Genomic DNA, 15,614 nt, shown 5'->3' on the forward strand with positions numbered 1-15,614 from the left:
CAAACTGGATTAATTACAGCCAACCTGCCAGAATATTGCTCACTGTGTCATAAACTATATGCACTACATTATCAACTCATGGGGATCACTCATGACACCTGCCTTGAAGATGTGTGCTAACAATATGTGATCAACTTGTTTGGTGTGTGATCAACATGTGGGGTCGTGGCAATATATGTGATCCACATGTGACAATATGTATGATCAACATGGGGGTGTGACAATATATGTGATCCACATGTGACAATATGTGTGATCAACATGGGGTGTGTGACAATATATGTGATCCACATGTGACAATATGTGTGATCAACATGTGGGTGTGAAAATATGTATGATCAACATGTGGATGGGTGACAATATGTGTGATCAACATGTGGGTGTGTGACAATATATGTGATCCACATGTGACAATATGTATGATCAACATGGGGGTGTGTGACAATATATGTGATCCACATGTGACAATATGTGTGATCAACATGTGGGTAGGTGAAAATATGTATGATAAACATGTGGATGGGTGACAATATGTGTGATCAACATGTGGGTGTGTGACAATATATGTGATCCACATGTGACAATATGTATGATCAACATGGGGGTGTGTGACAATATATGTGATCCACATGTGACAATATGTGTGATCAACATGTGGGTAGGTGACAATATGTATGATCAACATGTGGATGGGTGACAATATGTATGATCAACATGTGGATGGGTGACAATATGTGTGATCAACATGTGGGTGTGTGACAATATGTGTGATCAACATGTGGGTGGGTGACAATATGTGTAATCAGCATGTGGGTGGGTGACAATATGTGTGATCAACATGTGGGTGTGTGACAATATATGTGATCCACATGTGACAATATGTATGATGAACATGTGGGCGGGTGACAATATGTATGATCAACATGTGGGTGGGTGACAATATGTGTGATCAACATGTGGGTGTGTGACAATATGTGTGATCAACATGTGGGTGTGTGACAATATGTGTGATCAACATGTGACAATATGTGTGATCAACATGTGGGTAGGTGAAAATATGTATGATAAACATGTGGATGGGTGACAATATGTGTGATCAACATGTGGGTGTGTGACAATATATGTGATCCACATGTGACAATATGTATGATCAACATGGGGGGGTGTGACAATATATGTGATCCACATGTGACAATATGTGTGATCAACATGTGGGTAGGTGACAATATGTATGATCAACATGTGGATGGGTGACAATATGTATGATCAACATGTGGATGGGTGACAATATGTGTGATCAACATGTGGGTGTGTGACAATATGTGTAATCAGCATGTGGGTGGGTGACAATATGTGTGATCAACATGTGGGTGGGTGACAATATGTATGATCAACATGTGGATGGGTGACAATATGTGTGATCAACATGTGGATGGGTGACAATATGTGTGATCAACATGTGGGGGTGTGACAATATGTATGATGAACATGTGGGTGGGTGACAATATGTATTATCAACATGTGGATGGGTGACAATATGTGTGATCAACATGTGGGTGTGTGACAATATGTGTGATCAACATGTGGGTGTGTGACAACATGTGTAATCAACATGTGGGAGTAACCCACAGAACAATATGTGTGACTATGTGTGATTACGATGAGGGGAAGATCAATGACATCCCCTTCACTGCCACCCTGCCCAACCTCACCAATCACTGCCACCCTGCCCAACCTCACCCTCACCAATCACTGCCACCCTGCCCAACCTCACCCTCACCGATCACTGCCACCCTGCCCATCCTCACCAATCACTGCCACCCTGCCCAACCTTACCCTCACCGATCACTGCCACCCTGCCAAACTTCACCCTCACCGATCACTGCCACCCTGCCCAACCTCACCGATCACCGATCACTGCCACCCTGCCCAACCTCACCCTCACCGATCACTGCCAACCTGCCTAACCTCACTGATCACTGCCACCCTGCCTGACCTCACCCTCACCAATCACTGCCACCCTGCCCAACCTCACCCTCACCGATCACTGTCACCCTGCCTAACCTCACCGATCACTGCCACCCTGCCCAACCTCATCCTGACCGATCACTGCCACCCTGCCCAACCTCACCCCTGACCCATCACCTTGCCACCCTGCCCAACCTCCCCTGCACCGCCACCCCTGCCTAACCTGACTGATCACTGCCACCCTGCCCAGCCTCACCCTCACCCGATCACTGCCACCCTGCCTAACCTCACCCTCACCGATCACTGCCACCCTGCCTAACCTCACCCTCACCCGATCACTGCCACCCTGCCCACTGCCCCGCCTCACCCTCACCCCGATCACTGCCACCCTGCCCAACCTCACCCTGATCACTGCCACCCTGCCTAACCTCACCCTCACCAATCACTGCCACCCTGCCCAACCTCACCCTCACCGATCACTGCCACCCTGCCTAACCTCACCGATCACTGCCACCCTGCCCAACCTCACCCTGACCGATCACTGCCACCCTGCCCAACCTTACCCTCACCGATCACTGCCACCCTGCCCAACCTTACCCTGACTGATCACTGCCACCCTGCCCAACCTCACCCTCACCGATCACTGCCACCCTGCCCTAACCTCACCCTGACTGATCACTGCCACCCTGCCTAACCTTACCCTGACTGATCACTGCCACCCTGCCTAACCTCACCCTCACCGATCACTGCCACCCTGCCCAACCTCACCCTCACTGATCACTGCCACCCTGCCCAACCTCACCCTCACCGATCACTGCCACCCTGCCCAACCTTACCCTGACCGATCACTGCCACCCTGCCCAACCTCACCCTCACCGATCACTGCCACCCTGCCCAACCTTACCCTGACTGATCACTGCCACCCTGCCTAACCTCACCCTCACCGATCACTGCCACCCTGCCCAACCTTACCCTCACCCATCACTGCCACCCTGCCCAACCTCACCCTCACCGATCACTGCCACCCTGCCCAACCTTACCCTGACTGATCACTGCCACCCTGCCTAACCTTACCCTGACCGATCACTGCCACCCTGCCCAACCTCACCCTGACTGATCACTGCCACCCTGCCCAACCTTACCCTCACCGATCACTGCCACCCTGCCCAACCTTACCCTCACCCTCACTGCCACCCTGCCCAACCTCACCCTCACCGATCACTGCCACCCTGCCCAACCTTACCCTGACTGATCACTGCCACCCTGCCCAACCTTACCCTGACTGATCACTGCCACCCCTGCCCAACCTTTTTGCCCACCCCTGACCGGGATCACTGCACCCCTGCCCAACCTACCCTCACCCTCACTGCCACCCTGCCTAACCTCACCCTCACTGATCACCCACCCTGCCCAACCTCACCCTCTGATCACTGCCACCCTGCCCAACCTTACCCTGACTGATCACTGCCACCCTGCCCAACCTTACCCTCACCGATCACTGCCACCCTGCCTAACCTCACCCTCACTGCCACCCTGCCTAACCTCACCCTCATTGCCACCCTGCCTAACCTCACCCTCACTGCCACCCTGCCCAACCTTACCCTCACCGATCACTGCCACCCTGCCCAACCTCACCGATCCCTCCACCCTACCCCACTCCCCACTTCAACACATTTCAATTAACCTGACAGCACAGTTATGGGGGTAATAATTTATATTATTAAAGTTTAACTCCAGGTCATGGACAGACGGGCTCCTCACCGCCAGTATCGGGAAAACGGCACCCCGCCACGCAAGCTTGCACGCGCGCGGCGCGGCGTGACGACATGCGCATACTCGTCGTCATACGGGACGAAGAGTCAGTCTCGCGGCTGCAGTCGACGTGTAAAGACACTCCAAGACGTTCTAAATACGGAACATGCGGACCACGTTGCACGGAAGGCCTTACAAGGTGAGCGTCTACTCTATATCACCGATTTTGTAACGAGACCTAGGGCGGTAGTTCAGGAATCTCAGGACATTTTCAATGCCGCTGAGGGTACAGTTCTGCTTAAACGAAACTCTCAATCAAAGATTAGACCGGAGCAAGTAAATCCAGCGCAATGGATATCCGCTAACGCACGAATAATGATCAATCTGCTTAAATCTACGCGCCTCGATCCACAACAAACCATAGAATATCTAGAATATAATGGCTTACATCGGCGACTATCTTCAGCAGCATACTGCTACATCTGTTATGCTTTTGACTATATGCATAGGGAAATCACAGACAGAAGAGGCCAAGAAGTGGACTGATATAGATTATCATAGCATGTTTTATTATCTAGAAAAAAAAATGAACCAGCTTCAGTAAAGAAACCATGGCGGCCGTCCAACTAACGGCAGTAAAGAAATCTGTATAAATTTTCAGAACCACTCAGGTTGCCGGTATACCAACTGTAAATATGCTTGCGCACGCAATGTCATCTGCTACGGGCCACACCCGAGTACGCCACCAGTCTCAGTCTCAGAACCACACCCCAGCCCAGCCTCCAGCTCACAAATCGTGGTCAGGCTCTCAACCACATAGACGGCAGTAGCAACTACAGCCTAACCCCTTGACTCATGCGTTAGACCTATGGGAAACCGAAAGTTAGAGGGGGATAATGACAAAGATTTTATTCTACTTGGTATAACTCACGGTTTTAGGATCATTGACAGAGATGCGGATGTCAAGCAAGTGGAATGTGATAATTCTAAATCTGCACTGTGCGAAGAAAATTTTGTGAAAGTTGAGGAAAAGCTACTTCAAGAACTAGATGTAGGTAACTACGCTAAAGTGTCACATAAGCCTACTATTGTGAGCAGTATCGCTGCTATTCCTAAAGGAGATTCGGAGTTCGACTCATCCATGATTGTAGTAGGCCAGTAGGTCTTAGTGTTAATGATTATGTCACAACTAGTCACGTAGCCTATGATACAATTGACAAAGCAGTGCAGCTTTTACCACGTAATGGCTACATGGCAAAGATTGACCTTAAGAACGCCTATAGAAGCGTCCCGGTCCACCCTGATTGTTATGATGCTTTGGGTTTACAATGGGAATTCACCGGCGATAACAAGTTGACTTATATGATCGATACGAGACTGCCGCTTGGTTCTGCTAAAAGCCCGAAATATTTCAGCGTGCATTCTTCGAGCATCACTGCATGATGAGACGCAGGGGCTTTGAGTGTATTTTGGTGTACTTGGATGACTTTCTGATCATAGCAAAGTGTAAACAGACATGCGAATTAGCAGTTAAGTGTCTTCAAGAATTGATTGAATCATTAGGCTTTACAATTAACTATGACAAGTTTGTTGAACCAGCACAAAAGCTGACCTTTCTAGGAATTGAGATAGATAGCTGTGCAGGAACCTTAACTCTCCCTGATCAGAAATCGATGGAAGTGAAAAACATTGTTACATAACGTAGCGACCTCAAGCGACCGACTAAACATCAATTGCAGAAACTGATCGGTAAGCTAAGCTGGGCAGCACGTGCAATCCGGGGACGCGTACATTTCAGACGGTTGATAGACGTATGTAACAGTGTCCGCAAAACATCACTTTATTGCACTTAATGCCTCCGCCAGAGCAGATATCAAGTGGTGGTTAGATTTTATGTCAATATTTAATGGTACTACCTTTGTAATCCAAGGCTAACCAATATCCTCGAGGAGTTTGCGACAGATGCGTCGCGACTGGCTGGCGGCGGCATTTACAATCGTGATTGGGTTTATATAGCGTGGCGTTCTGACATGGTATGCTTGTGTAATGAACATATCAACATCAAGGAACTTGGCGATCGTTGGCGTGGCGGCGAGGAGATGGGCGGCGGCATGGAGCGGGGAAACATGTGATTATTTATACCGATAACTCGCAACTATGTACGCTATTAACAAAGGTACCTCACATAACCCAGCAGCAATGAAGATAGTAAGGCATTTATTTTGGCTAGCTGCATCCCACGGCTTTCATTTAACCTCTAGACACATTCGGGTGTGAGGAACACAATCAGTGACAAAATCTCGGCTCCACAGAAAAGACAATATGTCATGGTTACAAAATGCTGGTTATGACATGAATTTGTTAAACCATATGACTCTCTCAGTTCTATGACGTTTTGCAGGCCCAGTGGTAGCAGATCTGTGTCGGTTAGGCGCCGAGCTGACATCATACAAGCAGGCGGCCTATGCATACACGACTAAGAAAACCTACTCTGCGATGATACGATGTTATCTCAGGTTCTGCGTATATTTCAGTCTTACACCACTTCCAGCTTCTACTTTGACTATAGGCCGGTACATAGCCTTCCTAGCGCGCTCTCTCAACGCTAACAGTATACCCGGATACCTCAACGTCATCAGACTACTACATCTCAACTCTGGCTTTGACAACCCCCTCACTGCATGGACGTTAAGGGGCTTTGAGTGTATTTTGGTGTACTTGGATGACTTTCTGATCATAGCAAAGTGTAAACAGACATGCGAATTAGCAGTTAAGTGTCTTCAAGAATTGATTGAATCATTAGGCTTTACAATTAACTATGACAAGTTTGTTGAACCAGCACAAAAGCTGACCTTTCTAGGAATTGAGATAGATAGCTGTGCAGGAACCTTAACTCTCCCTGATCAGAAATCGATGGAAGTGAAAACATTGTTACATAACGTAAGCGACCTCAAGCGACCGACTAAACATCAATTGCAGAAACTGATCGGTAAGCTGCTGGGCAGCACGTGCAATCCGTGGGGACGTGCATTTCTCAGACGGTTGATAGGATCGTATGTAACAGTGTCCGGCAAAAACATCACTTTATTGCACTTAATGCCTCCGCCAGAGCAGATATCAAGTGGTGGTTAGATTTTATGTCAATATTTAATGGTACTACCTTTGTAATCCAAGGCGAACCAATATCCTACGAGGAGTTTACGACAGATGCGTCGCGACACTGGCGTGGCGGCATTTACAATCGTGATTGGGTTTATATAGCGTGGCGTTCTGACATGGTATGCTTGTGTAATGAACATATCAACATCAAGGAACTTGGCGATCGTTATGCGCGGCGAGGAGATGGGCGCGGCATGGAGCCGGAAACATGTGATTATTTATACCGATAACTCTTCGGCAACTATGCGCTTATTAACAAAGGTACCTCTACATAACCCAGCAGCAATGAAGATAGTAAGGCATTTATTTTGGCTAGCTGCATCCTACGGCTTTCATTTAACCTCTAGACACATTCGGGTGTGAGGAACACAATCAGTGACAAAATCTCGGCTCCACAGAAAAGACAATATGTCATGGTTACAAAATGCTGGTTATGACATGAATTTGTTAAACCATATGACTCTCAGTTCTATGACGCTTTTGCAGGCCCAGTGGTAGCAGATCTGTGTCGGTTAGGACGCCGAGCTGACATCATACAAGCAGGCGGCCTATGCATACCGACTAAGAAAACCTACTCTGGCGATGATACGATGTTATCTCAGGTTCTGGCGTATATTTCAGTCTTACACCACTTCCAGCTTCTACTTTGACTATAGGCGTACATAGCCTTCCTAGCGCTCTCTCAACGCTAACAGTATACCCGGATACCTCAACGTCCATCAGACTACTACATCTCAACTCTGGCTTTGACAACCCCTCACCGCATGGACGTTAAGTCTAGTTAGAAGGGGTGTCATGCGATTAAAGGCAAGCCACCAGCACAGAAATTACCTATCACGCTAACCATTCTGCGACAAATCAGATCTAAACTCGATTTATCTATCCCATTTAACATCGCATTTTGGAGTGCATGTTTGGTGGCTTTCTTCACCTTCATGAGAAAGTCTACACTGTTACCTGGTAAACAAAGTAAGTCTCCTGATCGCCAATTGTGTGTTCGTGATGTTATTGTTAATGATGCTACTGCCTATGTGACCATTCGACATTCTAAGACTATTCAGTTCGGACAGAGGGTGTTACGACTGCCACTGGCCAGTCTGAAGGGTCCCCTTTGTGCCCCGTTACAGCACTCAGGTCACTGCGTGAGATCCAAGGCAAGTTACGCCACAAATCATCTGTTTTTCTTTCATGTGTGATGGTAAGATCTGTGGTCTAACGATAATCGGCCTTTATTACAGCACTAAAGAAAGTGCTGGGGCCTGTGGTACCGACAGATAGCTACAGTGGCCATTCGTTCAGGCTTAGGTGTACCTTCGCCACAAGATAGGTGTGTCACCCATGCTCATTAAACTCATGGAGACTGGAAATCAAACGCTAATGAAAGAATCACGCTTCTGTAGATGGAGTAACCCATGATAAACTTTCAAAAGCAATGATAATAGCAGCATCATGTGCAGAATAGGTGTTGGGGGTTTGGAGGATTTTATGTATTTATATGAAAAGTTTGTTATTTTATGTGTCAATGTGAATAAAAATTGGCATCGTATCCCCAACACCTATTATGTTATATCATGGAAAGAGTTAAGGGGTAATAATTTATATTATTAAAGTTTAACTCCAGGTCATGGACAGACGAGCCTCACCGCCAGTATCGAAAACGGCACCCGCCCACTAAGCTTGCACGCTTGGGCGTCGTCTGATGTGGCATCGCGACTTCGTCGTCATACGGGACGAAGAGTCAGTCTCGCGGCTGCAGTCGACGTGTAAAGACACCCGCCCACCTCCCTGGGCAACCTGTTTTACTGATAGATTTTTACTAGTGTTAAGAGAGGAGGATTTTATGTATTTATATGAAAAGTTTGTTATTTTATGTGTCAATGTGAATAAAAATTGGCATCGTATCCCCAACACCTATTATGTTATATCATGGAAAGAGTTAAGTACAAAATCTCACACAAAAAGTGAAAGGAGGTTATGTTAGTCTGCAGATTTACATAAAGCAAAAACAACATCTCAGATCAGTTTCTATACCACCCACTAATGTTCCTTTTTATCTGATTACTTTTTTAGATTTAGAAAGAAAATAAGTAATTTAAAATATGTTTCATCTCAAAACATATTTCTCTGAAACATGATACTTTATACTTCAATGTAAAAAACTTAACCTCAAAAGAAAAATCTAATAAAAATACCGAAACAAATGATAAATAATTAAGAAGAGCAAAACATGACTCTACCTTGAGTTACAAGTCTCTGGAGAAAGACGTCTCCAAACGCCAGCCCTCCGAAGAAGTAGAAGACAGCAAAGCAGGACATGAGGAAGAGTGGAACGACCAGGACACAGTGGAGGCGTCGAACCATTGCTGGCGACAGGTATCTTGCCTACACACATTACACAGAACATAAAACACACCAGTAATGACAGTGTTGATGTGAATGTAACATGGGAAGTCATAAAACAACTGTCATGAGAAACTTGAGGCATCCCTTGTTACAGCAAAGGAGCTTGCTATGTTGTCAAACTGAAAATCATTAGTGGAATTACTCAACAAATGATAAAAATAGCACCTAATAATTTGGGGGAACTTGAACCATTCTCTAAAATAGGCGTATGTTTTTTTGCATGTTATTGAGAAAACATTGACCAGAACAGTTCCTTGCTGACTGCCATGGTACCATCCTCATATATTCTACTGACACACAACACCCAGTTGAGTTGTGTGAGGAGATTACAATGGTGGGTCTAAGTGGGGGCACTGTCGGGGTGATGATGTAAGCGGTGAACTTGTGAGAGGACATTACAAATGTGTGACATTGTGTGAGGACAATGGTGGGTCTACAGTGGGGCACTGTCGGGATGATGTAAGTGGTGATGTGTGAGTGACATTACAATGTGGGTCTAAGTGGGGCACTGTCGACATTACAATGGTGGGTCTACAGTGGGGCACTGTCGGGGTGATGATGTAAGCGGTGAAGTTGTGTGAGGACATTACAATGGTGGGTCTACAGTGGGGGCACTGTCGGGGTGATGATGTAAGCGGTGAAGTTGTGTGAGGACATTACAATGGTGGGTCTACAGTGGGGGCACTGTCGGGGTGATGATGTAAGCAGTGAAGTTGTGTGAGGACATTACAATGGTGGGTCTACAGTGGGGGCACTGTCGGGGTGATGATGTAAGCGGTGAAGTTGTGTGAGGACATTACAATGGTGGGTCTACAGTGGGGCACTGTCGGGTGATGATGATGTAAGGTGGTGTGGGGCACTGTCGGGGAGTGATGATGTAAGCGGTGAAGTTGTGTGTGTGAGGACATTACAATGGTGGGTCTACAGTGGGGGACACTGTGGATCGGGCCATGCCGTCGTGATGATGTAAGCGGTGAAGTTGTGTGAGGACATTACAATGGTGGGTCTACAGTGGGGGCACTGTCGGTGATGATGATGATGTAGGACATTACAATGGTGGGTCTAAGTGGTGTGATGGACATTACAATGGTGGGTCTACAGTGATCTGGGGAGTGATGATGAAATGAAGTTGAACATTACAATGGTGGGTCTACAGTGATCTGGGTAAGAAATAGTGAAACTCCCTTATTCTGGATGGTACTCTTCTGGGGATCTTATCGGGATTATAAGGATAACAATCCATTAATAATTGAATGTTTTATGGTGTGGTGAAATTGAGTTTAACGTCGTGCTTGAGAATATTTCGCTCATATGACGACGTGCATGCGTGTATATGTGTATGTGCGGCTGCTTGTACTAGCACAGACTTAAGCTGGTTTTATAGTGCTAGCCCACTGAGATACCATGCCGCAGTGAAGCATGAATACCCCACACAGACACATTATACTGACTCCGAGACGACCAGTCCTTGTTGTACCCATTAATGCTGAGACCCACAAGTACCATATTTTAACGTCTTTTGGTATGACGCGGTCGGGGAACAAACCCGCGACCTTCCGCTCTCTGGGTGGACGCTCTAACCACTACACCACGGAGGCGGTTTAATGTCTTACAATTATGGAAGTTTAAGACATAATTTCATCTCAATGAAAGCTTTTAGAAATTGAGTATGAGTATAATTTTTTAGTGAACTGCTTAATATATGATATCTAAATGACTTGGGACATATCTGTTGCCATATTGGGAAGAAAAGTCAATGGTGTATATAGAAAACACTGAAAACATTGATGTATGGATCCTTAAAGATGTTCCGGAGCTAGCAACCTCATTTGCATACTTATTGGATCACAATACAAAGCTTTTCAGATTTCTCTAAAGCATCAATAACACATGTCGGTATATTATAAGCATCTTTCTCAAAATTGGTCTCCACCACCCCATGCTTGTTGTTACAGGCGATTAAGAGGATTGGTTGGTCAGGCTCACTGACTTGTTACCACGTCATCATATCCCAAATGCGTAGATTGATGGTTATGATGTTGATCACTGGATTGTCTGATCCAGACTCGATTATTTGCAGACCACCGCCATAAAGCAGAAATATTGCTAAGTGTGTCATTACACAACAAACAAATCATTGAGAGAAATCATATCTGTCAGTATGTTCTGGAAATAGAACCAGCTCGACCAGTGGGGTGACTTAACACAGTCAGATTCCTACCATATCTCCATTACAAATCTTAATGTCACACACAATTATTTCAAAAGTATCAAAGAAGAAAGTGTTTATTTATGGAATTCCCAAGGCTCAGGGCGCCATCATTGTCATCAACTGCCATCAATGTTATTTCTGTTGTTTATAACAACCCCTAATTTGAAATAATCTCAATTATATAACCATGCATGCACATCCATTTTTAATCAGTTGATGAATGTTTGTTTATTTATATTTTGTTAAGTACCACACTAGGAATATTCCAGCTTCATGACAGTGATGTCTTTCAGTGGCATTTAGAAGTTGTACATTGATGTCCAAGATATTTTTATGGATTAAACTTCTTTTTAATTTCTCTCACGACGTTTCGAGACCATTCCAGGTCCCTTCATCAGGTGAACATGACAGTGGTTTGTAAATAATTGAGTGCGGAATACACAATCCAGTGATAGACACCATAAACATCGATCTACTCAACTGGCATATGATAACATGCACCATCAGGTCAGCGAGCCAGACCACTCGAACCGGTTAGCCATCTTTATTACATGTGTTGCTGAAGACCAATTCTAACCTGGCTCCTCACAGGTGTTTGATGAATGTGAGTGATAGAGTTTAGTTTTATGCCACACTCAGCAATATTCCAGCTATATGCCGGCGGTCTGTAATAGTCGAATCTGGACCAAACAATCCAGTGATCAACAGCATGAGCATCGATCTACACAATTGGGATACGATGACATGAGTCAACCAAGTCAGCGATGATGAACGTTCCAGCATCTATACTGGATGTTGGGCTGACAACAAGTACAGATGAGGATGTGAATATGTGTATTCCTGAGTCACTAATGGAGGGTATGAGATCTTCAAGTTGAATCTCTTAGAAATTAAATTGCTGATATGCTTAGCTAAAACGTAACTGGTTTTGTTTAAAATGTCAAAATGCATGAAAACTTCATAAGGTAATCATTTTAAAAAAAGAAATGTTCGAAACAGATGTTAACATTATTTCAAAACATAATGCATACGCAACATCTCAAATAACTCATTTACATAATGCTAACCTATGATAAATAATTGTACCACACAACCATATCAATGCTTATTTCAGGACCATTTGTATGTCAAAGAGAATTCAATCGCGGAGTAGATAACTACATACATTGGTTTGCTTGATCAGAATATTCCATTATTAAACTTACACAGCCTGAATCACAGAAAAAATCACTGTTTCCATGGCAACTGCACACAAAAGCATTAACCAAAGAAAAAACAATGATGAGAATGAAAAATCTCTCTGTACCATGATTAAATAAACTTGTGCAAATACTAATTCCATGTGATTATACAGTGCCCGGACCTCGTAGACATAATCAGAGTAATACATCAATGTTGTCCGTGATAATGGCCAAGTTTGATTTTTTTTTCAGTTTGGTACAAAAATGTGTGTACAAACACTTCCGGAGAAAAAAGCAATATCTATTCTTGTACTTTAGCACTCATGATTCAGGGGATATGACTTAAGTGTGGGCAAGCTGCCTATTTTTTCTAACTGGAAAATTCCTCAGATGTTGTTTTGGGTCAAAACATATTCAACACTTGAAGACATGTTTCACTGATTTCCTGATCCAGGAATCATTAATAACTTTGATTTGCAGTTGCATACAATGCACAATAACTTAACTCAGAGCTTTATAACTCATTTATAAAAAAAATGAAAGAAAATCTACTAAATACTTTATAAGTGACCTGTCTTTTACTGATAGTTTGTTTAATGTTTAAGTGAGTGAGTGAGTGAGTGAGTGAGTGAGCGAGTATGTTTAAGTGAGTGAGTGAGTATGTTTAAGTAAGTGAGTGAGGGTGTTTAAGTGAGTGAGTGAGGATGTTTAAGTGAATGAGTGAGTTTAGTTTTACGCCACACTCAGCAATATTCAAGCTATATGGCGGCGGTCTGTAAACAATAGAGTCTGGACCAGACAATCCAGTGATCAACAGCATGAGCATCGGTCTAGGCAATTAGGACAAAAAGGTCACAGAGTCTGACCACCTGATCCCACTAGTCGCCTCTTACAACAAGCATGTGTTCTTGACAATCAATTCGATTCCCACATGATTCAATTCTAACCCAGATCTTCACAAGTTCCTTTGCCTAAAGGATCTTGATATCTATAGATACATTATTTTCACGTTATTCAGGCTAAAGGTAATGTCAACATCACTATTTTATGCTTTCACTCAATAACAATATGAAAGGTAGCCTTACAAACCAAGGGAGGCAACTTTGCCATGATTTGTTCTTCTTAAGCTGTCAGTTAACAATCATATGTTCATATCTCACTTCTCACTGTAGTCAACCAGTCATTTTGTCTCTGTGTAAATTTAGATACAATTAAGTTTTCATTACCTACGAGAATCCGTAACTCAGTAAACTTGAAGAAAATTGCTGAGTCAACAGTTGAATTATCTTGCTAGAGATCAGTGAGTGAGGCACTATGGTGTTATATAAACAAACAAGAAAAAATTGTGTCCAGGGACACAGATGCCCCCGCTGCTGTAGGAAGAGTTCACACATTCAGGGTCCCACTGAAGTACTTGAAAACACTAAAAACAATGTGTTGAGGGGTTAGATAACACAACCTATTATCATATAAAGATCAATAATTGAACAAAATTCACAGAAAAGTTCAATAAACATCTATGCAACTCTGAGATGCACACCTTTCGAGTCCCAATGAAACACATGTATAAGCTTAATCAATTCTGTTGAGCAGTTTTTGTGGAGAAGTGGATAGACCTAATCCCCTATTTCACTATCATCAGAGAGAAATTCAACAAAATATATCTAAGTTCAAATGTCTCTAAACATACAAAAATATATAAAATACAAAAACAAAATATGATCCCAAGTATAACACCTGTACCATCTTATGACAAATGATAACATCTGATTGTGTTGTATAAAGGCATGACAACCGGTGGTGATTCTAGGTCAAAAATGGATTCTGTACTTCATGCCTGGCTATTGGTTTTCCTCACACTCCATACATGGATTGTTGCTCATGTTTTCAGCCACTGGTTTGCCCGACCATGATTTGTTGAAAGGCACATGGTACAATTAAACCTAGTGTTCATCACTTATTGCAAGAGTTTCTTGTTAGCCTTTGAAACATTTAAAAACACATTTATTTGTAACATCTTACATATATGACGTCAAAGATACTCTGACAACCTCGCATTTGAATATTTCAGGAATTGCTTATTAATAGTCAAATCCAGAATCTCACCTTTATATTTGTGACAAATGTTGTGTATTCCAGTTGTCCGACAAGTAGCTCCAGGGAGCATCCAATGTAGTTTGCAATAGACCACAGCAGCAGGTAGTACTCCTCCCCGTGCCAAAAGTAGATGAAGAGGAAGCACATCATGGATGCCAGGAGACGCATCAGCATCCCTGCTTGAGACCCACCCAGGGGGATGTAGATGTAGCTGTCATAAACAGTGTTACAATGTAGTTGTCATAGATACACAGTGTTACAATGTAGTTGTCATAGATACACAGTGTTACAATGTAGTTGTCAGATAAACAGTGTTACAATGTAGTTGTCATAGATAAACAGTGTTACAATGTAGTTGTCATAGACAAACAGTGTTACAATGTAGTTGTCATAGGTCACAGTGTTACAATGTAGTTGTCATAGACAAACAGTGTTGCAATGTAGTTGTCACAATGTAGTTGTCATAGACAGATGAAGTGGTGTTAAATGTAGTTGTCATAGACAAACAGTGTTACAATGTAGTTGTCATAGACAAACAGTGTTACAATGTAGTTGTCATAGACAAACAGTGTTACAATGTAGTTGTCATAGACAAACAGTGTTGCAGTGTTGCAAATGTAGTTGTCATAGTGACAGTGTTACAATGTAGTTGTCATAGACAAACAGTGTTGCAATGTAGTTGTCATAGAGACACAGTGTTACAATGTAGTTGTCATAGAGACACAGTGTTACAATGTAGTTGTCATAGATACACAGTGTTACAATGTAGTTGTCATAGACAAACAGTGTTACAATGTAGTTGTCATTGTGACAGTGTTACAATGTAGTTGTCATAGACAAAC

The 15,614-nt window shown here is 43.7% G+C and overlaps 2 protein-coding genes across 2 annotated transcripts in view; one reads left to right on the forward strand and one right to left on the reverse strand.

Annotated features, from left to right (window-relative positions):
• The first annotated feature begins 1,660 nt into the window (after positions 1–1,660).
• LOC124273674 (hepatitis A virus cellular receptor 1-like) lies at positions 1,661–2,137 on the forward strand. The gene has a single exon (XM_046708948.1). The coding sequence runs from the start codon at positions 1,661–1,663 to the stop codon at positions 2,135–2,137; it is 477 nt and encodes a 158-aa protein (XP_046564904.1).
• Positions 2,138–8,550: 6,413 nt separating this feature from the next.
• The window catches only part of LOC124273675 (protein-cysteine N-palmitoyltransferase HHAT-like), a 43,560-nt gene continuing 36,496 nt past the window's right edge, over positions 8,551–15,614 (reverse strand). The window contains exons 9-11 of the mRNA XM_046708949.1: positions 14,782–14,983; positions 9,117–9,261; positions 8,551–8,681 (exon numbers count right to left, since the gene is read on the reverse strand). Of these exons, the coding sequence (XP_046564905.1) occupies positions 8,551–8,681; positions 9,117–9,261; positions 14,782–14,983 (478 nt within the window). The remainder of the gene's footprint in view (positions 8,682–9,116; positions 9,262–14,781; positions 14,984–15,614) is intronic.

The sequence above is a fragment of the Haliotis rubra genome, unplaced genomic scaffold (genome assembly GCF_003918875.1).
Source record: "Haliotis rubra isolate DU_JTF1 unplaced genomic scaffold, ASM391887v1 Scf183, whole genome shotgun sequence".
NCBI lineage: Eukaryota > Metazoa > Mollusca > Gastropoda > Lepetellida > Haliotidae > Haliotis > Haliotis rubra.

Excerpts from the sequence above, each read along its gene's own strand:
- LOC124273674 (XM_046708948.1), top strand. The coding sequence starts at position 1,661 with ATGAGGGGAAGATCAATGACATCCCCTTCACTGCCACCCTGCCCAACC.